The 24,465-nt window shown below is 40.8% G+C and overlaps 1 protein-coding gene across 1 annotated transcript in view; it reads right to left on the bottom strand.

Moving 5' to 3' along the window:
* Positions 1 to 24,465, bottom strand: part of LOC103681153 (androgen receptor) — a 189,486-nt gene that overhangs the window by 164,157 nt on the left and 864 nt on the right. Inside the window, exon 3 of the mRNA XM_040631425.1 lies at positions 23,120 to 24,462. Coding sequence (XP_040487359.1) covers positions 23,120 to 24,462 — 1,343 coding nt within the window. The remainder of the gene's footprint in view (positions 1 to 23,119; positions 24,463 to 24,465) is intronic.

Here is a 24,465-nt window from a genome sequence, read left to right as displayed (position 1 = left end):
CTTATTTCAGTTAGTATGATACTCTCTAGGTCCATCCAAGTTGTTGCAAATAATGACAAGATTTCATTATTTTTTATGGCTGAGTAATATTCCATTGCACATATATACCACACCTTCTTTATCCATTCATCTATGGATGGACACACACACAACTGTCTTTTTAATAAAGACACAACATGTACAATTCTTAACTGACTCTTTTGATATCAATACATGAACAGTTATGCACAACTAAGTATCAGCACACACCTACGTACCATGGTGGCCAGCAAACCAGAAAATAAGCAGGAAATTCAAGACACCTGAGGTATCTCACAAAAGAATCCAATGGATTCCTCAGAAAGCAGGTTCTTGTGAGATCCATGGACACATACGCACAGACATATAGCCAACAACACAAAAACAGACAGAAGCTGACACACACACACAGAGCCACATGGAAATATCTTGTCACAGAGAAGACCGGTATGCATACAGTCAGATGGACCGAATGCATGCAGTCAGATACACACAGAGAGAAAACCAACTCAACTGATTACAAACATAGACCATTCCTCCCAAAGCTGATGCACACAAACTTAAAGGAAGACATGTGCACAAGAAAGATGAAAAGGCCAATTCCAATGGATGTATACGGGAACATAAATAAGCTAAAAATTACAAGGCCCAGAAAAGCAACACATAGGGATACACAGTCAGAGAAATAATAAGGACTATGGCTAGTAGGCAGATGCATTAAAATATGCGTACAGAGAAACATGTGGAAACAGAGACACTAGGGGCAAAGAAAAAGACACACAGAGAAGCAGACACAAAAAGAACAATTAATACACAAACAGAAATAGTCATCCCAAAACAGCTTTGTGTGGGAACACAAATACCAGACACAGAAATCCATACACCAACAGAAACAAAGACCTATATACATAGACACAGGGACACATGGACTTGGAGTGAGAAACGTTCATAAACATAGAAACATGCCCAAACCCAAACGAAAAAAAAAATACAGGAAAGCACAGAAACACAAGGACAGAAGAATGGATAAAAAGAGATAGGGGCACAGTGACTTAATAGGATGCATGATTATACAGAGACACAGGTACAAAACAAGAGACATGATCCCATTATCAAAGCACACAGAGTTTGACTCTGTTTCTAGGTCTCTGTGTCACAACTGTTCAGAAATGGATCCATATAAAGAGACACACAGAGTCTGGTATACAATTACATAGAAACATCAAGTGAAGACATGTGTGTAAAAACCCACAGCTGTCCCATGTTGAAAGGGCTGAAACCCTGAGGACACCGAGTATGTTGCTTAACGTCACGAGGGGTCTTGCAGGTAGGCTGATGTGCATGAGAAAAGCAGCCTTGGTTTAGTGGATTAAGTGCTTTGTTCACAGTAATAATAATGAGTTGCTCAAGACCACCAAAACAATCTCCCACCCATATTATGGTCTGCTCCAAGCCACTGAACAGCAGAACAGCTTAACAAGCAAGGTAATCTACATACCTAATAGCTAGTGTTGTGGCTGCATCCTACACACCAAAGTCCAAACCTTACAACACTCACCAATGAGTTCTAAGTTTTCAACCAAAGAACGTGCCACCTGTGAGGCCAGAGTATCATGGGGAAAAGACAAGAAATGTGAGGAGGGGCGCCTGGGTGGCACAGCGGTTAAGCGTCTGCCTTCGGCTCAGGGTGTGATCCCGGAGTTATGGGATCGAGCCCCACATCAGGCTCTTCTGCTATGAGCCTGCTTCTTCCTCTCCCACTCCCCCTGCTTGTGTTCCCTCTCTCGCTGGCTGTCTCTCTGTCGAATAAATAAAATCTTAAAAAAAAAAAAAAGAAATGTGAGGAACACTATGCATTCATTTCCCTGGTGGTCTGTACAAGGTCCTGTTCAAAGCAGGCCTCTAGCATTTGGGGGGCAGGCTTTTGCCTTGGTGGGAAGATGAAGCAATGACTTCTGAGGAATCCCTCTCTGCTCTCAGCACCTATAGTAGAAGAGAGCAGCTTGATAAATCAAAGCCAATAGACCTTATTGCTATGGACAATGGGGGTGAGAAGAGGCAGATAAGCAAACATGCTCTCCCCATACTAATCATTTCTTTGTTAATTAGCAGAATTCACAAGTGATTCTAATAATGACAGTGGTATGAAACTATTACAAGTGGTAATCACACTCCCTGCATCCACCAGGCCCCTAAAAAGTACAAAGCAGGGGGGAGGATACATATTCCCACTTCAGCCAGAGCTGGGATCTCAGATCCCATTGTCCCCAATATTTATAGTGGAAAGGGTCAAAATCATGGCCATCACAGAACATCTGAGCTGAAAGGGGCCTTAAAGACCATCTAGTACTGACCTGGAAGTAGAAGCCCTTGATTCCAATCTGAATGTGCCATGACAGGTTTTGTGAACTTAGTCTAACCCCTTTTCCTGCCTGGGTTTCAACTGTCCAATCTATACAAAAGAGAACTGACCTCCAGGGTCCCTTCTAAATTTTGACCATCTCTGATTCTTTGATATAAGCTTGCCTCCTTTCAACTTGCTGTTGGAGTATTCATGTCTAGAGGAGAAGTACAATTAGTCCTTGGAAATGGAAAGGAGAGTAGTGTTTTTCACCAAGTCAACAAATGCCTTTTATAAACAAAAAGAAGGGGGGGAAAGCCCAGATACAGACATGCCTACTTGAAACAAGCCTCAAATGTTAAGTCTCAATAAATAAGAGGGGATTTTGGGAGATTAAAGAGGACTTTGAGGGTCTGCTCTGCCTGCCATCTGCTGACCTCTGAATGTGTAACCTTCCTTTCACATTTGCTCAATGCATAAGCAGTCCACTGACTGCCCTCACCCCATAGTTGCTACCATTGTAATGTGGCTGGTACAGGGGCAATTACCCACCCCTTATGCTACACATGTTCAGGCGTTCAGGAAAAACAGGACAAGGTTTCATCCCTGAAGCACAGCATTTACTCTGCGATCATAAAAAGCAATACTTTAAATCTATAAGCCCTGTCTGAGTTTACGAAACACTTTCAGACTTATCCTTTCATCTATAAAATTCGAATTTATGTTCTAAACTACAGATGAGGAAATTCTGACTCACAACTATTTACCTGTCCAAGGTTACACAGATAGTAGCTAAAAACGTCTGGACACAGACCCTGGTATTTCATGCATACATTCACTGCTCCTTCCTGTGCCCCAGTCTTCTTCACTCATGATCCTCCTGGTAGTCATTCAACTTCTCCTTCCACTTTAGTCCAGCCAGAGGAAAAGAAAACCTGGGCATGAACTCAGGGCTAAAAAGAACTCATGTCTAGCTCCCACCTTCATGTCTGCACAGAAAATAGGGAAGCAGGAGAGGGTGTGGCACTTGGCTGAAGGGCTCTTAGAAAGGAAGGAAAGGAAGCCTTTCTTCCCATCATCCTCATTACTCCCAGTTCTCAGAGAACATTGTGGGTAAGTTTATGAAGCTAAGAAAGTAAAATAAAGATGACAAGTTGCCCAGGAAATTCACATCCCAAACTCATTTTTCCTAAATTAGCTATGACTTTGATTTTCCATTTTACAGTTAACCAAGGCACTTAAGGGCCTGGATTAAGGCTCTGGGCCACAGTACCCATGAAAGTTGTAAAATCTTTTCTGAGGATACTTAAGAACATGCTAGAGAAGAATAATGTTGAAGGGAGGCAAGAGGCTTTGGCTAATGGAGGGTACATTTAATGGCCTGTATGAAAAATAAAGCTCAAGTGGTGTAGAACAGTGAAAACAGCAGTGAAGCCAGAGGACAAAAAGTCAAAAATCAAAATTGAATCCCAAATCCACCATATTATTCATTGTGTTACCTTGAACAAATCATTAACATCTCTGAAGCTTAGTTCCTCACCTATAAAGTGAAACTAATGAGAACTGCCTAGGATTAAATTAAACAAGAAAATATCTCGACATTGGGGCGCCTGGGTGGCTCAGTCGTTAAGCGTCTGCCTTCAGCCCAGGGCGTGATCCCGGTGTTCTGGGATCGAGCCCCACATCAGGTTTCTCTGCTGGGAGCCTGCTTCTTCCTCTCCCACTCCCCCTGCTTGTGTTCCCTCCCTTGCTGGCTGTCTCTCTCTCTGTCAAATAGATAAATAAAAAATCTTAAAAAAAAAAAAAGAAAATATCTCGACAATTATGTAGCACTGAGAAGTGGATGCTGACGAAAATAGAATATTTGATCAGAATCAGTTTACCCATGCTAGGAAAAAGGCTTGTGTGTCAGGTTTTCAAAGCAAGTAGAATAGTGATGCTCTAGATCTGCTGACCATTTATTTGGAAAAATCTAAGATCAACTCTTATTCAATAATCCTTGTCACCTTGATCCTCTATACAATACATATATACAGGTTTGGACCTCGCGAGGACAACTTAAGTCTCCCATAGGTCCTATTAGCAATCTCCCAGCTCCCTTCCATCATCATAAACCCAACCCTGCCTCCCCCACACAAACACACGTGCGTGCGCGTGCACACACACACACACACACACACACACGCTGAAACATTTCACTTCTGTTCTTAGGAACACAGAATTATGTTGAAAGGCAGTTATTCATAAGGCTGCACATTCATGTACTCAAAATAGAAGACATTTCCTCTTTTAGGAGGGCCACACTCACTGTGCTAGAAGGTTATGACTTGAGATTTTGGTAATGGCATTTCATAAGCAGCTGATTTTATGTACACCACTGAGATGTTAGTCCCCAGTCTGTGAGATCTCTGAGACCTGAGATGATGTCTTCTCTTTGTATCATCAGAGTCCATTACAAGGTCTGGTACAAAGTTGGCACTTAGCAAATGTATCAGTGAATAAAAGAATGCATTAGTGAATTAATGAATGGTATGTTTACCAGGCTGATATGGCTGAGAATTAAAATGCTACACAAAGGACAGATCAAATCCTTAACTCAAAGTTGGAAATAATGTTCCCAAATCAAATAGGTACTCATTCATTCATTTATTCAATAGCCAATCTGGGCACTGAGCTTGAAAAAAAATTAGGTCTATAATCAAAAAATTTATGGTCCAAATCCTGGTTCCCCCACTTATTGTCTAAATTACCACAGTTTCCTCATCTGTGAAATGTGGATGTTCATCCATGCTGTGCCTACCTCTAAGTTGGTTTTGAGAAGCCAAGAGGATGTGCCTGAAAGTACTTGGTGAACTTTCAAGCACTTCATACTTCCTAGGAATTGGAATCATTTAGTCTCAAACAGGTCAAGCAGAGAAAGACAATTATCGTAAGGTTTCACTCATTTATGGAACATAAGAAATAGGAAGATCGGTAGGAGAAGGAAGGGAAGAAGGAAGGGGGACTGAACAGAAGGGGGAATGAAGATCGGTAGGGGAAGAAAGGGACATAGAAAGGGGAGGGTAATCAGAAGGGGGAATGAACCACAAGAGACTATGGACTCTGGGAAACAAACTGAGGGCTTCAGAGGGGAGGGGAGTGGGGGACTGGGATAGGCCGGTGATAGGTATTAAGGAGGGCACGTATTGCATGGTGCACTGGGTGTTATATGCAACTAATGAATCATGGAACTTTACATCAAAAACTGAGGATGTACTGTACGGTGACTAACATAACATAATAAAAAAATTATTATTAAAAAAAACAGGTCCAATGGCTCCACTCCCATTTTCCAATCCTCCACCATTTTTCTTATCAACTAGCTATAACAAAGCCAGCCCCCATACCTTCTGAAAACCATCTAAAAATGGAATGTAAAAGGGAAAGGATATACAAATATCAAATCATTATGTTGTACACTGAAACTAACATAATGTTAAATGGCAATTATACCTCAATTTAAAAACAAGGGAGGAGGAAGGAAGGCAGAGGACTAGGTCTCTTGTCGCCTTTAAGCAACTTTTGGCTTACCTGATTTCTTTTATGTCCCGGATATGGTTGCCCGAACAAGTCACTGCTGCCACTGATAAAAAGATCTTATAATACCTTTTAAAGTCATCCAAGAAGCATCTTTTTGGATTCACTCTGGCTTCTCTGTCCAGAGGTGGTTTCAGCCAAGTGAGGAAGATTTTGATGAGTAGGAGATGGCATGGTAGAAGTGGAGCGGGAGGCTGGCCCAGTCATGGGCGAGAGGCTAAGGAACTAGAGATGGCAAATGTACAAAAGAAGGCAGCAACAGACAGACAAAGAAGAGAGCAGTTGCCTTGAAAAAGAAAGGGGCTTAGAGTCTGTGGAAAAGAGTTCAAAGAGGCCAGGACCAAGGAGAAGCTCAAGGCTTTGCCAAATTCTGGAACTACAGACTTACAGGATGAAAAGCAGAGGGACAACTGCCTCTAAAGAAGCCTGTCCTATACCTACAATGAACACTTGCTAATGTATCCACTAATAAATTCAGAACTGCAATGGAGACTAAAGTAGAAAAAATATGTATCACTTCCCAGCAACTGGCATGTGCCATGGTAACAATGCACGTGACCAGAAACTAAAAAGGCAAGAGGGAAATGAATATATCAAACTGCCACTCTCTTGCTACTCTCAGCTACCAATAGCAGGAACATTACAACTCCAGACAGCTGACCCACTGGTGCCAGAGCTCCTTCTCTTTCACTCTTACTCTTTTATAAACTGAGAAGGAAACCAAAAGTGATAGAACAAGGAGTCTGAATAGAGGCTCTCTCTAGAACCGTGGGGGCTAGAAGTGGGTCACTTTGTCCTTCCCCAAGGGAGGAAGCCAAATAGATTTCACCTATCAGCTTACTCCCCCATAGACTGGGGTATAGTCCTGGTCTCTTGTGATTGGCCAGCTTGCTCTTCAATGACTCAGCAGATCTTTAAATATACCCAGGCAAGGAGCTACTCTGAGACATAGTTTAAAAAAAAAAAAAAAGGTTGTAAACTCTTTGGGGTATTAAGAGGCAGTGAGGAAGGTCCTTTGTAAACATGAAGTTCCCAAGCAAATTTCACACTGCTGTGAAGCTCTCTCTCTATTCTAAGACGCTTGTTTTTATTCTGCTGACTGCCTTTTGCCAGCTGTGTGGAGCGCAAGGATGAGAAGGGGGACGGTTCCAGGCCATGGAAGGAGTCAAGTAAATTCCTGCCCAGTGATTTGGTGGGGGAAGGAGACCAATGTATGCAGTGGAGTGACTGGTTTAAATGTAGGGGCCTCAAACGGACCAGGGGCCCAGACACTGTACTGGGTTACTCTGTTCCCTGTGGAGGACCATAACCTCTGGCTGAGAGGAAGGGTCTTTTCACTCTTCCTTTCTTCTCAGACCAGCTCAGTCTTGCACTCTGAAACCAGCATCACTAGTGATAGATTTCAACTGAGCTGAGGGAAGTAACTTAATAACTTGCATTACCAGAGCAAATCACACTCTCTGTTATCTGCAATGACCTCACACTTACATTCCAGTCAAAGCATTTTGGAGACTTGGAGCTTTAGTGGAGGGGAGGAACGGGCAGTGGCCTAGGGAAAGGCCCATGCACTTCAGAGTCTAGCTGTGCATTTTCCCAAGCTCTGCTTGACTGGTATAATAACAACAATAAAAACAATAAAACAACAATAATAGGTACTATTTACCAAGCTTTAATTCTGGGCCAGGCACTGGTCAAGATGTTTTACGTTCATTATGTCACTCATCCTCACAAGAACCCCACAAAGGAAGTATTAGTATCTTCATTTTAGAAATGAGGAAACTGAAACTAGAAAAGATTAAGTGGCCCAGAACACGCAGTTAATAATTGTCAGAGACAGGATTTAAACCAGGTCTGTCAGATGCCAAAGCCTATGCCTGAATCTCAACACATTATACTTTAGCCCTGACCCCAACCTCTCTCCCAAGAGCCCTCAGCCTTTCCGTTGCTTATTAAAAATCTCTAGCTTTACAAGATACCTAAAATCATTGAGATGGGAATTTTGGAGCAATTTACAGGCTTTAAATTGTTAGGAACCAACTGTGGAAATCACCTACTATGAGTCCAAATCCCTACCCTATATAGATAGTCCCGAACAAGTCCACCTTCTTTCTGAATGCATTCAATGAGGGTTAATTTACTACTTGTGTAATACTGCCAGTGACAGAAAGGGTATGATGAGTAAGGAGGGAACTAATATTCAGTAACTACTAAGTGACATGCCCTTTACATAAGTTGTCTTGTTTAATGAACACAGTGACATTGTGAGGCGAGCATTCTACAGATAAAGAGGCTGAGGCTCAAAGATGTTAAGTTACTCACCCAAGGTCATACAGTAGGTAAATGGCTGTGCCAGAACTGAAACCCAGTTTTATTCTGATTGCAGGGTTCTTTGTACTTTTCCTTAGTCCCTCCTCTATGAGGAACAAAAGCCTTTAGGGTAGGGAAGGCTCTCATCATTTTCTGGGTCCCTGATCTGACAGGGATAGCAAATTCAAATCCCTAGAAGAGTCAAGCAAGTGACTTAAATGAATAAAGCAGGTTGTTGGTATGTGGGCAAACTGGAAAGTACACACCCCGTCTGGAAGACCAGTTGCTCCTTGCTTCTGCCTGGTTATTGCCATGTAGGAATATAGGCCCAGTGAGGCCAAATCTTCATTCCCAAAGCTGGAAATATGATTTTTATGTGAAATGTCATCAACTAATTTGATAAACATATATACACACAGGCACGAAGTAAACTCATCTGGCCCAGCTTCACAACTTCTGATGTAGAGTGAAACTACTCTGAGAAAATATTTTCTTTTACTAAACTGCAATCTATCCTCATTGTTTTTGCCCTTTGGGGTACTAAAGAAAAATATCTAACTCCTTCATTCCATAACAGTCCTTCATTTATTTTGAGACAGTATTTACGTCTACTGCTCCCTGCCTCCCTTCCCACATCCAACCCGGCATCTCAGTTTCTCTATGCTTTACAAGAGGAAATGTCGCATGAATACTGGGTTGACTGCAAATAGTCTAACCAGAATTTAACTGAGCAAGATTATCACTTCCTTTATTCTGAATCTCATATTTCTATTAATGGAACTTATGATCCATCAGTTGTTTTTGGCAGTTACTTAATACTACTGACCCAGAATCACTTAATAAAAAATACTTATGGAATACCTACTATGTGCTAAGTGCTAAGCTATGTGTTTTGTATATCTTACACAAAGATATCCATGAAATAATTTTTACCCTCAAAAAGAGTACAGTTTAGGAAGATATATAAGACATGCACACAAATAATTATAATTTAAAGAACTAAGTACCATATCTATGGAGAAGGAAAAAAGGCATACATCTAAAAGGTGTAAGTGCGGACTCTTGACTTGTACCTAACATCCATCATTTATGTCATCTGATCCTCTCCTTCCCCAAAATTATATTATAAACTAGGGATTTCTAGCCCTAGTTCACAGACGTGAAGGGAATTATAGGACCTGAGGCTGGAACAATGAGCCAGATCATGAAAAGCCTTGAACACCAGACTTAAAGAATTTAGACTTTAACCCATAAGCAAATGAGGAGGAGATGCAGTTTCAAACACATATTACCTAACTGTGTAGCAAGGCTTCTTCTGTACTAAGTATTGGGAATAAAGAGATAATTTAGAATTTCAACTCTCAAGGAACTTAGAGGCCAATGGATGAAAGAATACTTATAATACTATGGATGAACTTTGAGAAGGTTAACCTGGTGGGATGAATACAATATGAATCAGAGAGCAGCAGGGAGGACTACAGAGAGCAGGCAAGAGGTCAGGTAAGAGGTGATGAGGATCTGACCTCAAGTAGATGGAATGATTGAGAAGGCTTTGGAAAACAACAATATATCATTTCACTACCCTAATTGCCCAAGACTGTAATGCAGCTTTTCCCAGACACTGTGGGGTCATTTCTGACAGGGAAACTCTAACTTGGAAGATTAGAAATGTCCCGAAAGAAGACCTCACCCTATTCAATTCCACATCTGACCTTGCATATTTTGAACCAATCCAGCCCCTCAGCATGGTCCAGCAAGTGTCCAAAGGAAACTACATACCATCTGAAAATATGAGCATGGTTACCATTTTCAGTCTATTAGGTAGTTGATGACTGAAATGTCTCAGTCCAATTTAGTCTTTTTTATTTAAAAGGCTGATCAAACAGATTTTTCAAATGAGCAAGTGGAAACTCCCACATAATACACACTTGTTAACCTTTGTATTTTCAAACAAAGATGAAAGAGAGGAGGAGTGGGCAGAGTAAACAGACCCAAAACATGTTTTGGAATCCTTTCTGCACCCAAACATCAAACATCAAGGGTTTCCATCTTTACTCCCAACTCTCGGTTTATGCAACTTCTTCAGTTAGAAATTAGGCAATGCTTTCAGAAAGGTGACCCAGTATGACAGTTTTGGAAAAATACTTTTTCTTATGTGCTGCTGAATTTCAAAATAACTAAGTAGTTATCACTTACATGAGCGGTAAGATTGCACCTTCTTTAAAAAAAAATTCTGGAGAGAAGCAGACTTTGTAGTCACCTGTTTCTATTTCCACAGTAATAACAATGTTATCCGACAACCATTATTCAGGAATTCCTAGGGATCCTAACAACGTGTTTGAGCCTAGAAGGACAAAAGTAGCATCTTGCTGTACTATGAAGTTCTTTTCATTTAGGACAAATTCCACAGGCTGACATTTTTTCCCTGACATTTGTGTTCCATTTTTCCAATGTCTGGAACGATATGGATTCTGATCATTTTCCCCATTCTCTGTCCAATCGTGCTGATGCATAAGATATATATATATATATTTTTTTTTTTTTAAGGGGTAGGGTGATACAGAAATTGGAATAGAGGGATACAAGTTAGTGTGAGAAGAGAGAGTGAGAGAATGCAAAGAAGTCTGCAGTCTGGAGTCTCAAATTCAAGCTCTGGTTTTGCTACTTACTCACCATGTGACCTTTGGTAAGTACCTCTCCTCCTAAGAGCCCTTAAAAGAAGCAGGTGTATTGTAAGGATAAAAGCTACACAATGTTTGAAGTTCAGGCACTATGTTTTATATTTTTAAAAAAATTAGTATGAATAGTACCCCTTTCCCTAAATATATTGGAAAAGAATATAAGTTCTGTAGAGCTGAACTGCCTAGGTTCTGATATAAGCTCTTCCACTCAGTTGTTCTGTAACCTTGGTCATATATGTTACTTAATTGTTCTGTGTCTGTTTCCTCATCAGTAACATGGGAATGATACAGTACCTACCTCAGGGAGTTATTTTGAGGATTAAATGAATTAACACATGTAAAACACACAAAAACAATTCTTGATTTAAAAAATTCAGCTATTTTATTTTTTTCTTAACTTGCTAGCCCTCCTATTTAGGCAGGCTCTGAATTGCCCAGGTTTGCATTGGCTTTGAGATTTTCAACCATCTCAGTAACTCTAAGCCCTTTTCAGTAATTCCTATAGTTCTGCTTTCCAATTCCTATTATAAACAATCAAGTTCTTTCCACCAACGTCTTTGTGTCCCTCCACCTCCACTTTAATCCCCAGGCACTCAGCTACTTGTTGAGGATCAGTAGACTGTAATAGAGGCAGTACATAATTAGGTCATCCCAGTAACCAGTCTTTTGGGATGGTAGCAGTAATGGCTGGCTAATCTGAGAAGCTGCTGGTATTACACAGTGGTTAGAACCTTGTGGTTATAAGCCAGACTTCCTGGGTGTGCACACAAGCTCTGCTACTTCCTAGCTGTGTGAACTTTGGGCAAGTTATTTAACTTCTGTGGTTGTTGTGAGAATTAAATGAGTTAATCCATGTAAGGCACCAAAATTTGGTACACAGTAAGTGCTATCATTATTATTGCTCTTATTGTAATTATTTGTTCTGAGTGGGGAGCCACTTTTCCAATACACGCTTTTCCAATGAAGCAACAGATGGTTAACCCTCAGAACAGACTATGACTAAAAGGCACCAGCTTTCTATGTGAGTTTGGTTAAGTTCCTTTCCATCTCTGTGCCTCAGACACCTCATCCATAAAATGATCTGGCTGAGACATGATGGTCTCCCGGGTTCTACGAATTATAATATCCCATGATCTCAGGTCATTTCTGTTCAGATTCTCTGTAGGTTCCAGATGTGATCAAAGCTCAGTAGACTTTAAAAGTCTGCTTTCTATGTTTTTCATAGATAAATTATTTTGTTATATGGTTCAGTGAAAACATAATTATAGTATTTTGGTTTGATTGGAGGCAGCAGCCAATTTCTGTGGTGTTCTGGTTTTTTATCCACTACTTAGTTTAACTACCTGGTTTAAAGTTTGGATAAGAAGAAGAGACTCACTCTCTACCCCAAATAAGGTTTCAGAATAACACTGAGAAAAGAAGTACCTAGTCGGGATCCAGGAGAACTGAATTTATGCTCTAACTCTATTGCCAGCCTGTTGTTTTACCCTGGGTAAGCCTCTACCCTTTTCTAGACTTTCATAAAGTAAAAGGGGAGAGAGGAGAGGGTACCAAAGGCCTATGTGATCTCTAATTAATCTTAATCTAATCTAATTAATCTAATTAATCCCGATTAATCTTGAAGTGCAAGAAAGCTAAGGGCACTGCGTGAAAAATGAGAGGAAGCCATCAGGGTGTTCACCAGATAACTTAAGCTTTATAAATCCCAAATCAAGCTCTTGATTCCTACCCACCTCACATAATACCTGCTCTTACTTACAATCTTCACCATCTCAGTAAATGGTAATCACATTTTTCAAATTGCTTAGATCAAAAGTTTGGCAATCAGCCTTGACTCCTCTTTTTCTCACAATGAATATTTAATCTGTCAGTAAATGCTATTGGCTCTACCATCAGAACACATCCAGAATCTAGCCACTTCTCATCTCTTCCACCAATACCACCCTGATCTAAGCCACCATCATCTCTCACCTAGATCACTGATTCGCCCTTGCTCCTACAGTCTCTTCTCCACACAGACAGTAAGTAAGCAAACAAATTCATGTACTATCAAAAAGTGGTAGATGTTATGAAGAAGGAGGATTCTGTTAAAATGTAAGTCATATCACATTACTTCTCTGCTCAGAACCATCCAATGAATCCCTATATCAGAGCAAAAAAGCCAAAGTCCTAATGAAGACCTATGATGCCCCTCATTAACTCTGATCTCATATGACTCCCCACTTAATTAAACTAGCCATACAGGCTTCCATGTTGTCCTCCATCACACCAAGTGTGCTCCTATTTCAGGCCCTTTGTACTTGTAGTTGCCTGTGTCTGGAATATTCTAACCCCAGCTATCTCTGTGGCTCACTTCTTCATTTCCTTCATGTCTCTGCTCAAATATCACCTTCTTGGTAAGGTCTTCTCTGACCAACAAATATTAAAAAGTCTCTCCCACAGTGAATCTCTAGCTCCCACAATCTGTTAAGTTATTCTTCATGACACTTATGTCTCCTCTCACTACACTGCAAACTCCAGAAAGGGAGGAATTTTTGTCTGCCTTGTTCATTGTTGTATCATTGGTGTCTGTTATAGAACATGGCATATAATAAGTGTTTCATAAGTATTTGTTGAATAAATGCAGATTATAAAGTAGGATGGTAGGTTATTTGCACCCAGAACTCTTATACAAACCAATCCACCAAACTCAGTCTGGTGAGTAAATAAGAGACCCAAAAGCCTTACAAGCTTTACCAGTTTCTATCATTGATACCAATTAAGGTTCCTTTGCCTCTCTGAATCTCCTACTTCCTATATATGATGTGAGAGAAATGTGGGATTTTAAAAAAAGGAACATTTGATTTAAGGAAGAAAGAGTGGGACAGAGATCCTAGCTCTGTCACTTTGAAGCTGTTTGACTTCAGACATGTTACTTAACCTCTCTGAACATAATATTTACAGTGGGAGTAACAATAGTATAAAAGTATGAAAAGTATTACACCTAAAACCTGGCTACACGTACAGGGTAGAAAAGAGGATGAAATGTAAGAATGGGATATGAAACTGATCTGTAAACTGTAAAGTGCTACTGGAATATATCCAAGGTCACTGTTCCCAGCATCACATTCAGAAAAAAGTATTAAGGAATCAGTGTTACTAGAAATAGGTTTTTTTTCACTTTGGGAAGGGACATCCCAGATAAAATACTAAGTACCACAATAATTTATTGTCTGGTAGTAGGTGGCTCTGGCACAAGTTAGTCTGTCGTGTGTTGAATCCACCAAAGGAGGCCAACCATTCTCAGGGAATTCCTGCCACAGGACACTTGCAGTCCCCCTAGCGGCCACATAGTGGGACTACACTTCCACAAGCAAAGAATCTACTCAACCCACAGAAAACAGAATCCATGATTAAAAGTGTGGGCCATTTCAAAAAGCTACATCATCTAATTCAACAAAGCCCTGATTTTGAAAGAAAGCTTTCATGTGTCCCTTACTCCCAGAATTGTTTGATTTGTACTTCTCACTTCCCTCCCTTAACTAACACCCTGAAATCCTATTTATACAGAGCCTCAAAGCAAGCCACCATGATCAATGCAAACCCTGAGAGCAGAATAATAATTCTTAATTTAACCACCGCACTAGATATCTTCATTGGCTCCCACACCAAAAATACCCATAAATCACCCTCAATTTTAATTAATTCCTCATATTATTACAGACTTGTCCAGTCAAAGATATCAAAACACATTCCCAGCATGTTCAAAAATATAACCAAAGAAACTGAGGAGGAAACTAGTAACTAACTTGACAGGGGTGATACTTCTGAGAAAACAGAAGTACATGTCAACCCGTTACTTGAGTTCACTGGTCATTATCTTTACAAGGTACGACATCCTGGTGTTTGAAATAACCATCAAGACCTAGAATCTGTTGTTAGAGTTCAATCATGTCCCCACTTAATCCATAAAGGATAAAAGGGAGCCACAGGTAATACTGCTGAGCAATTCAGCCTACACTGATCCATTTCTTTTTCAAATGCCTACATTTAAAATTTCTGTGCCATACAATCCAGCATCTCATCATACTGGCATCACAGTGTTGCCATTCTGTTTTGTTTTTGTCGTTGCTTTTTTTTTTTTAAGGGTTATAAACTCCTTGAGGGCAGTGATCTTGAAAATCTTTCTGAATTGTGTCCTGTGTACCCTGACCTCCTTATAGCACAGAGGTAGGCATATATCAGATGCTTAATGAAAAGTGGTTGATTGATGTGTACTTTTTAAAATCACTTTAATAGGATTATCTGTAAAGACAGCCAGATCATCATAGGACCTTTTGTTCAGTGGCCTGCCGTTTACACACCATTATCAGGACACAATAGCTGTAGCTGATTAGATTTGACCCTTAGCCTAGAGTGTTAGTGAGGCCAAAGTTCAGTCCCTTTATAGGTAAATTGTATCTCTGCTTCAGGGTTATAGAGTCCATCCCCGAAAAGAAGCCCAAATTATACGAGAGCAAATGAACAATTTCATCATCTAGAAATACACACCAGAAAGAGTGGTGGCATTTACTTTATCCAAAGGACAACACATAAAAACATAAAATTATGACTCCAGCTATTTACGCAACCCTAAACATAAGCCAAATATAGCTAGTTATTTCTTTGGCCTAGTTTGCATTTGTTACCTCTTCATGCTAATTTTGTGTGTAGAAATTATTATTGATTCTTCATCTTCTTGCTAATAGTTTCCAAATCCAACTACTAAAAAGAGGACTATTAACTGCTTAAACCTTATTAGGTTTCTTTCCTACTGTTCTCTAAAGACCTGATAATTTTAGAGACATTCTTCTATGCATCCAGAAAAGGGCTGGCATTACCAATTTCAGTTTACAGCTGAAGAAAATTGAGAACAGTGTCCCTATTTGGCCTTCATATAGGCTGAGACAAAGTATGCTTTAACTTCAGTACAGCAACAGAAACCTTCTGCCTCTTAAGTCCCAGAGGTGTTCAGAACTCAGGTACTTTCAGCAAGGTTGCAGGATACAAGGTCAATATACAAAAATCAATTCCGTTTCTATATACTGGCAAGGAACAATTTTAAAAGGGATATAAAGAAAATGATTTCACTTATGATAGCATTAAAATTAAAATATTTAGGAATAAATCTAACAAAAGTACAAAATTTATACTCTTAAAACTATAGAACATTGTTGAAAAAGAGCTAAATAAATGAAAAGACCCCATGGTCACAGATCAGAAGCTTTAACATTGTTACGATGGCAACACTCCCCAAATTGATCTACAGATTCAACGGCAACCTTTATCAGATTCTCAACTGGCTTCTTTGCAGAAATTGACAAACTGATCCTAAAATTAATACAGAAATTCAAGGGACCCAGAAAAGCCAAAAGAACAATCTTTAAAAAAAAAAAAAAAAGTTGGAGGATTCACACTCCCTCGTTTCAAAACTTACTAAACACCTACAGTAATTAAGACCATGTTGTACGGCTAAAAGAGCAGTGGAATACAATTCAGAGTCTAGAAATAAAACTTCACCTTTATAGTCAACTGATTTTATACAAAGGGTGCTAAGACAGTTAAATGAGGAAAGATTCCACAAATCTTGGTGATGACTGCAACATTTGTTGATATTTACATGCAAAAGAATGAAGCTGGACCCCTACTCACATCTTATGAGTTATATAAAAACTCACAATTGGTCAAAAACCTAAACTTAACAGTTAGGAAGGAAACCTAGGTGTGAATCTTTGTGACCTTGGATTAGGCAAAGCCTTCTTATATGTGACACCAAAATCACAAGCCACCTAAGAAAACAATAAATTGGACTTCATCAAAATTCAAAATGTTTGTGCTTCAAACGGATACCATCAAGAAAGTGAAAAGACAACTCACAGAATGTGATAAATATTCACAAATTGTAATTGGTTACAGGACCTGTATCCAGAATACATTAAAAAACTCTTACAACCCAATAATAAAAAGACAAATAATCCAATTAAAAATGAGCAAAGGTTCTGAATAGAGATTTTTCCAAAGAAGATATACAAACAGCCAATAAAGACATGAAAATATGGTCACTATCATTGGTCATTAAAGAAATGCAAATCAAAACCGTTTTGAGATACCACTTCACACACACTAAGGACAACTATAAAAAGGCAACACGTTTTGGCAGGATGTAGAAACACTGGAACCCTCATATATTGCTGGTGAGATTGTAAAATGGTGCAGTCAATTATGAAAACAGTTTGGGAGTTCCTCAAAAGGTCAAACATAGAGTTAATATAGGATTCTGAAACTCCATTCTTACATGTGTGCCCCCAAAGAATTAAAAATATTATGTTCACACACCCATAAAAAATTTGTATGAATTTTCATAAATGTTCATAGCAGTATTGGTCATAGAAGTCAAAAGGTGGAAACAACTATAATGTTCATCAATTGATGCATAGGTAGATAAAATGTGATACATCCATATAATGGAACATTATTTGGTTACAAAAAAGAATGAAGTATTGATACCTGCTTCAACATGGATGAACATTAAAAATATTATTCTATATGAAGGAAGCTAGTCACAAAAGATCAAATACAGCATGATTCCATTTAAATGAAACACTAAAATAAGCAAACCCATAGAGACCAAAAGTAGATTGGTGGTTGATAGTTGCTCAGTGTTTGGTGGTGGGGGGGTGACACTAGGTGATGGTTTCCCAACTCTGAATATACTAATATACTAAAAACCATTGAATTGCACACTTTAAAAAAATATTGTACTTATTTATTTGAGAGAGAGAGAGAGTGAGCATGGGGGGGGTGCGCAGGGGCAGAGGTAGAGGGAGAAGCAGGTTCCCCACTGAGCAGGGAGCCTGAGGTGGGGCTGGATCCCAGGACCTGGAGATCATGACCTGAGCCGAAGGCAGACACTTAACCGACAACCACCCAGGCGTCCTGAACTGTACACTTTTAATGGATGAAAATGAATTGTTTCAATAAAGCTGTTATTAAAAAAATAAAACTCAGGTACTACCTGATCTAAATTGGCAGCATTCTCAAGAAACCAGCACTTTAGAGCTATAAGCTTATTTGGATGAGCCACTCTCAATCCTAATGCGGCCTGCAGGTTGGCAGCAGGAAATGGTTTAAGAGAGAAAGGGTGGCAGCACCCATGAGTGTGCAAGGAATTGTGCATAATTCACAATCCTGTCATCTCTGTGCAACAGCCACTGAAAGTAGCCCTTACTGAGAAACAATCTAAAACATCTTCTATCTGGTGGGAAGATTGGAGAAAAAAAGCTGGGAAGTGCTGCTCTAGAGAGGTTTCTCCACGTGGTAAATAAATGTTATAGAAAACTCAACTATTTCTATACCCTCAATTAGCAAAGTGTTGTTCACTAAGCACCCTCCTGGCCTACTCCAGCTTACATGTGTTAGCCAGTAAACTATAAGACACTGGGTCATTTCTTTGAAAAGGGTGCTATATATAAATATGAGATTTCATAATTCTCTTCAATATGACAAATGCCAACTAATACTGGTAACTGTAAAGAACATTATAAGCAATGAAAAAGAAAAAGTCAGCTTTGTGTTTAAGATGAGGATATAAGTAATTCAACATTTTCAGAACTTGATGGAATATTCGCTGGTAGGGGAAGTCTGAGGTAGAACAGTTTCTTCAATATCCTTCTTTGTTTTCAAATGATTACATAGCATCGGCATATTTATCAGCCCAGCCAGACACTTCTAACAAGCACCATCACACATAGATTTAGATATTGCTTGTGAAAGTGTGGTGGAGGTCTGACCCAGCACAGTCTCAGTGAGGGTCCAGTTATTTTCAGGCTTTGAGAAAAGGTTGCCAGAATGGCTAGTAAACAGAGACAGGGATCAAAAGAGAGAGACAGCAGCTGACAAAATACTTCATTAAATCACCAAGTCCTCAAGCCATCGAGTTCGACTCCCTCAGCAACTGTTGAATCAGGCTTTAACCTGAAGCTAAAAAAGCCCAGCTATTAATTTTGCAATCCCCTCAAGTCATCTAGCCTTAAAAGAGAGGTGCTGGGGTTGATCTGATCGGTACTCTCCAGATTTAAAAAAAAAAAAGTCTTTAGGAGCATGCCACAGGTGTAATGAGGAAAATATCCTGTAAAGTAGAAAGAAGTGTCTGTTTTTCCATTTAGTTAAAAGCATGAAAGGAGAGAAATGAAAGAAAATCCGGGACAGGCAGCACTTGAGGAAGCTGCAGACAAAGAGAAAATGGTGGAGGTAGGGGGTGGGGAGAGGTTTCCTTTTCCCTCTTTGACCAACCTCACAAAACTTGATTTTTGTTTGCTTTTCATTTTTCAGAATCATGATTTCAGGTTTGGTTATAAAATAAGTCCCTCACTTGCCACACCCAGCCTACGTTCTGTTCCCTGTTTGAGCAGACTTCCAAATGAAACTGGTGGTCTTGATACCACCATAGAAAAAAAAAATATGTCGAGGTCCCTAACGCCAACTCATAATCCCCACCAAGAGCAGTCACAGTACAAGTAACAGTCAGAATCCTAAGGATTCATTGTTTTAAATGTGTATATGTACACCACAGGAGAAAATTATTACAGGGAAGAAAAACACTTAAAAAAGAAAATTAAATGTGCCAGCAAATTCAATATATTATATCAAAGTTTACAACTCAAAGAATGGAAGTCTGATGAGGTAAAATTAGCACTGGCAAGAAAGTGCCCCAAAGTGACCCTGCAATTGGACAGCTACAAGCTTCTTGGAAAATATCTGTTACTGATGTTAACCTTTGGCCGAGCTAAAAGCGATACTCTGTGGACAACGAAGAGGAGACTTCCATCAGTACATCTTGCACATATTTCCAAAGGGGTACCACCCAGGGTGGTCACTTGGTCCTCTGGTTCTGATCTCTGGTACCCAAACATAACTCACTAGTTATTTGCTGACAATGGACAAAGGATGCTTCTTCCCAACATACTGACTCTCAAAAACTATGGACATAAAGTGTCAGACTATCTTGGTCCCAAACCAAAATTCTGCATTAAGAAAACAAACAACTCCTTGCAAAATAGTCATAAAAATTTGTTTGATAACTGAAGAGGGGAGAGGAGATGGACAGCGGGATTAATAAAATGCTTTCTTTTTAAATAACTAAGAGAAAAAAAGCAGGATTTGCCGATCTCAAAGCACTACAAAAATACTACCTATTATAAAGATCAGAACAAATTACCAAGAGAAAAATTAAAATGTTCTTTTTGCATCTGGATAATTAATCTAAATTCCAACTCTTATTCTGGCACTGGCTTCCTTGGGCCTCAACTCCCAACAATATTTTTCATATTATTGTGCTGCTTGCTAGAATATAAAAGGTCTTATTTCTGTCAAGTGGGCAGGTGGTCAATTAACAAAGTTGTAGTCTTGTTTGATCTCTGAAAGAAGACAGCTCCATTAAATATCATCAGTGTTGTACACAAGTCCCATCACTTTTTATTATTCTTTCTGTTCAAACCACATGCTAAATTATTTTTTGTTTGTTTGTTTAAGGACTACCTTCAGTTTCTCTCCTTTAGCCTCTCTCCTTTGAGCAGAAACATTGTAGATGTATAAGAACATAGAGTTATTCCAAAAGTTACTAACGTTACCCCCCCAATTAGCTAATGTGTATGAGCACACACACACACAACTGGGAAAGGGAGGAATCCAATATTATTGGAAGCCTCTAGAATTTTTAGATCTTTAATTCAAATTTAGCATATAATGCATGCAATACAGACAGGGTGGAAGCTCTGGCTTTGGCTTAAAAAATCCCTTGCCCTTCACCAAACTGTGCCCCCAACAAAGTGAGGGAAAGAAAGATAAAGTAAGAAAATGTCAACTTTTAGACGGGTTGGTTGCATTGATGAAATTGATGAATTTTCAAAAAACTGACTCAACGATTTTCTATATCCTAGAAATGAAAATTCTTCGTCAACCCACAAGACAGGAATGCCAGTTTTTCCTTTCACTAGACTCTCATAGCCAGTGCTGCAACCACAGACCAGAAACGATTAACAATATTTTACTTTCTTTGGGTACTGTTAAATTCTCACTAGTTAAGTTCATTAATTTAAGCAGTATTTCTAACAGAGAAATTTTTCCACTAAGACCTGGGATAAAATAACCTAGCTTACTGAACATCTGATGGGAAGAACTTTTTGCTTTCTATAGACACTTCCTGAAAATCTCAGGTTATATTTTTGAAGAAACATATCCCTTAACAAAGATGTGGAATTATCCATTTCCTCCCTATTAACTGAGTTAATTGTTGGGGGGGGTGCAGAAGAGACAAGTTTCTAGTTTAGCATCATGGTTATGTCAAGAAGCACCTGAGACATCCCCAACCCTCAAAAAGGTTCACAGTAGAACTGACTAGCAACAACCTTAGGGAAAAAATTAACCCTACCAAGTTAATCTGTTCTTATAAAATGAAGGAAACCTTTTATTTCACAGTATAACCACATTGCAAAAATAAGTTTTAAAAAACCAAACTAACTGGAAAACATTTCAACGGTATAAATTAACCCTTTGAAAATCCTGTAAGCTAAACACTTAAAATCTAATAGTAAGATGTAAAGGCTGGTGAGAAGCTGTTTCTTCAATAGCCTGGAAAGTAGTATTTTATGAAATCCTATCCTCCTCTTTCTGTCCTAACACTGTTCTATCAACCTTCCAAGAACAAAAGCATCGGTGAAAGGAGGCAAATTGTTGGATTTAAGTCGCCAAAGATGCTAAGGCTAACAAAAAAATTTTGGAAAAGTCACAGATAAAACAGCTAAAGCAAAACATAATAAGACAACTCCGAGGGGACATAAGTACCCCAGCACACCTGAGGAGTTAGTTCCTTGGTCAGTATTCCTTTCCTCACTGAGATAAACTAATATCTTTGTTTGGGGGAGGGGGGATCTTCAATATGATCTCCAAGAAGCTCAACAAATGTGGGAAGAATTGTTAATAAGCAAGGTGAAACTGATTACCGCTTTTCTCGTGTCCTAATTAAAACTCATGGGCAAGATTATGGCTCATAGGTCCCTAACAGTTCTTACTAAATTTGTTAGAAGTAGCAGCTCATGTTTTAAAATGCAAGCACGTCTAATATAACATTGCATGTCAACTATACTTCAATAAAAAAAAATTCAAGCATGTTCTTAAAATGAAGGAATATATTGAAAAGCCTCACTCCTCCCTCCCAAAAGCACTTTCTGAGCACACTGGAATAGCAGGAAATTCTTTTAAAAAAATCTCCAACACTTTATAAGTCAGACTCAAGCCTGGCTAAATAATTAATTAAAAGAACATTCTCCTCTTTTATGGGTCTGATGCAAACTTGAAGTAGGAGACTGTGGATCTGCTGTACTCCATAGAGAAAATAAACACTTTGCAAGAGAAAACCGACCCAAGCAGCTACTTCCAACATGGTCAACCTGTGAGGGCAAATACTGCCCAGTGTTTACCGAGAAAGTTGTCCTCTTGTTTTCCTCTACCTTTGCCTGCTCTACTCCTGCCTTGGTTGGATTCTCTCTGCTGACTTCCAACCCGGGAACAACTCTTCAGTTGTTGCCAGGGAAGGAACTTCACCCCGTCTTCACACAGCAGACTCAGAACAAAACTCAGACTTTCTTCCTCTAATCCGGCACCTCCATTTTATTTCTTTGGACGAGGCGGACTGAGAAAAGTTTGGGCCAGTCTTTTTGCCTTTAACCTGCCAAGATGGGCCATAGGCTGAAGGGCAAACCCTAACACACTCTAAGAGGTGAAACTGCCCATATTTCCGGTCCAGTTTCTCAGATTTGGGAAGAGGGAAGAGAACAAGTACTGGAGGGCTTAAGAGTTTTACTTCTGAAGGTGGCTATTACTACTGGATTTAAGTTTGGAGCCTTTGGGACACAGAGCACAATGAGGTATCGAGGATTTTAAGAGGCTGGAGGTAGGGGAGGTGTTGTTAAGGTATCTGGAAAGGCACAGGCCAGCACCCGGGGCTCTCAGTGGCGGGGAATGGGGCACACCGTGAGGGTTCTGAGCACAAAGGTCTTAGCTTTGGCAGGCTAGGAGTACCCAGGAGGCTCTAGAGTGTTCCTGCAGGTAAGAGAGGAGAGATACCCCAGAACACAGACTAACTCTAGATTCAGAGACATGTCTAGGAGGAGAAACTTACCGCATGTCCCCATAGGGTCCGGAGTAGCTCTCCATCCAGGGGCCCATCTCGCTTTTGACACAACTGGGACTTGGATAGGGCACTCTGCTCACCACACCGCCAGGATACCACATATCAGGTGGAGGGAAGTCCCCTTCCTGGCCTGCCAACCCCTGAGGTGGCCGAGTATAGCCATAGGGGGCTACAGACCCTGCCTCGCCAGCGCTGCCGCCTCCGCTCCCGCCGCAGGGCCCATACAGCTGGCCTTCTTCTGCTGTAAAGAGAGTGTGCCAGGAAGAGGAGGCGGTGGCCGAGGGTGAGCCTGAGCCGGGTCCCGCAGCACCCCCGCCATGCAGGCTCACCAGATCCCCATAACGGCATTGTGCCGTCGCAGCCGCCCAGGCGCTGCCATAGTCCAGCGGGTTTTCCAGCTTGATGCGGGTGTGAGGATGGGGAGGAGGCGGAGGGGGCGGCGGCCCGGCTAGGGCGAGCGGAAAGTTGTAGTAGTCGCGACTTTGATAAGCGGCCGCTTCATCTAGTGCTCCAGACTTGTAGAGAGAAAGGGTGGATGGCAGCTCAAGTGTTCCGGAGCCCCCTGCTTCGCTGCTGCCCGAACAGCCCAGGCTGTCGCCATCCAACCCTTTGGCAAAACCTGCTTTGAAAGGGGAATACTCAGTTTCTTCGGTGCCCTTGCCTCGGCCGTCATCCAGCAGAGAACCTTTGCATTCGGCCAGCGGGGCGCAAGGACGTACAGCGGGTGGACCTCCCAGGAGCGGGGCATACATGCAATCCCCCCGAAGCTGTTCCCCAGGACTCAGATGTTCCAATGCCTCCACACCCAAGCCCATGGACACCGACACTGCCTTACACAACTCCTTGGCGCTGTCCGAGATGGTCGAACTGCCCCCTAGGTAACTGTCCTTGGAGGAGGTGGGAGCACCAGCGGCCTCCCTCGCTCTCCCGCTGCTGCTACCTTCCGATACTACCTCCTGCTGCTGCTGCTGAAGGAGTTGCATGGTGCCGGCCTCGCTTAGGATGTCTTTAAGATCGGTGGAACAGCTACTTAAGCCCGGGAAAGTGGGGCCCAGCAGGGACAACGTGGATGGGGCAGCTGAGTCATCCTCGTCCGGTGGTGCTGGCTGCTGCCGCTGCAGCCCCTTGCCGGTGGCTGAAGCAGCTCCAGGCTCTGGAACGCAGCCGCTCTCCGGATGGCCCTTGGGGGCTGACTGCTGTTGGGAAGGCTGCTGTTCTTCCTCCAGGGCCAGGTAGCCTGTGGGGCCTCTGCTCTGGGCTTGGGGAGAGCCATTGTCACCCTGCTGCTGTTGCTGCTGCTGCTGCTGCTGCTGCTGCTGCTGCTGCTGCTGCTG

The sequence above is a fragment of the Ursus maritimus genome (genome assembly GCF_017311325.1).
Source record: "Ursus maritimus isolate PB19 chromosome X unlocalized genomic scaffold, ASM1731132v1 scaffold_X1, whole genome shotgun sequence".
Lineage (NCBI taxonomy): Eukaryota > Metazoa > Chordata > Mammalia > Carnivora > Ursidae > Ursus > Ursus maritimus.
The sequence above is the reverse complement of the archived record's forward strand: the minus strand, read 5'-3'. Positions and strand labels throughout refer to the sequence as shown.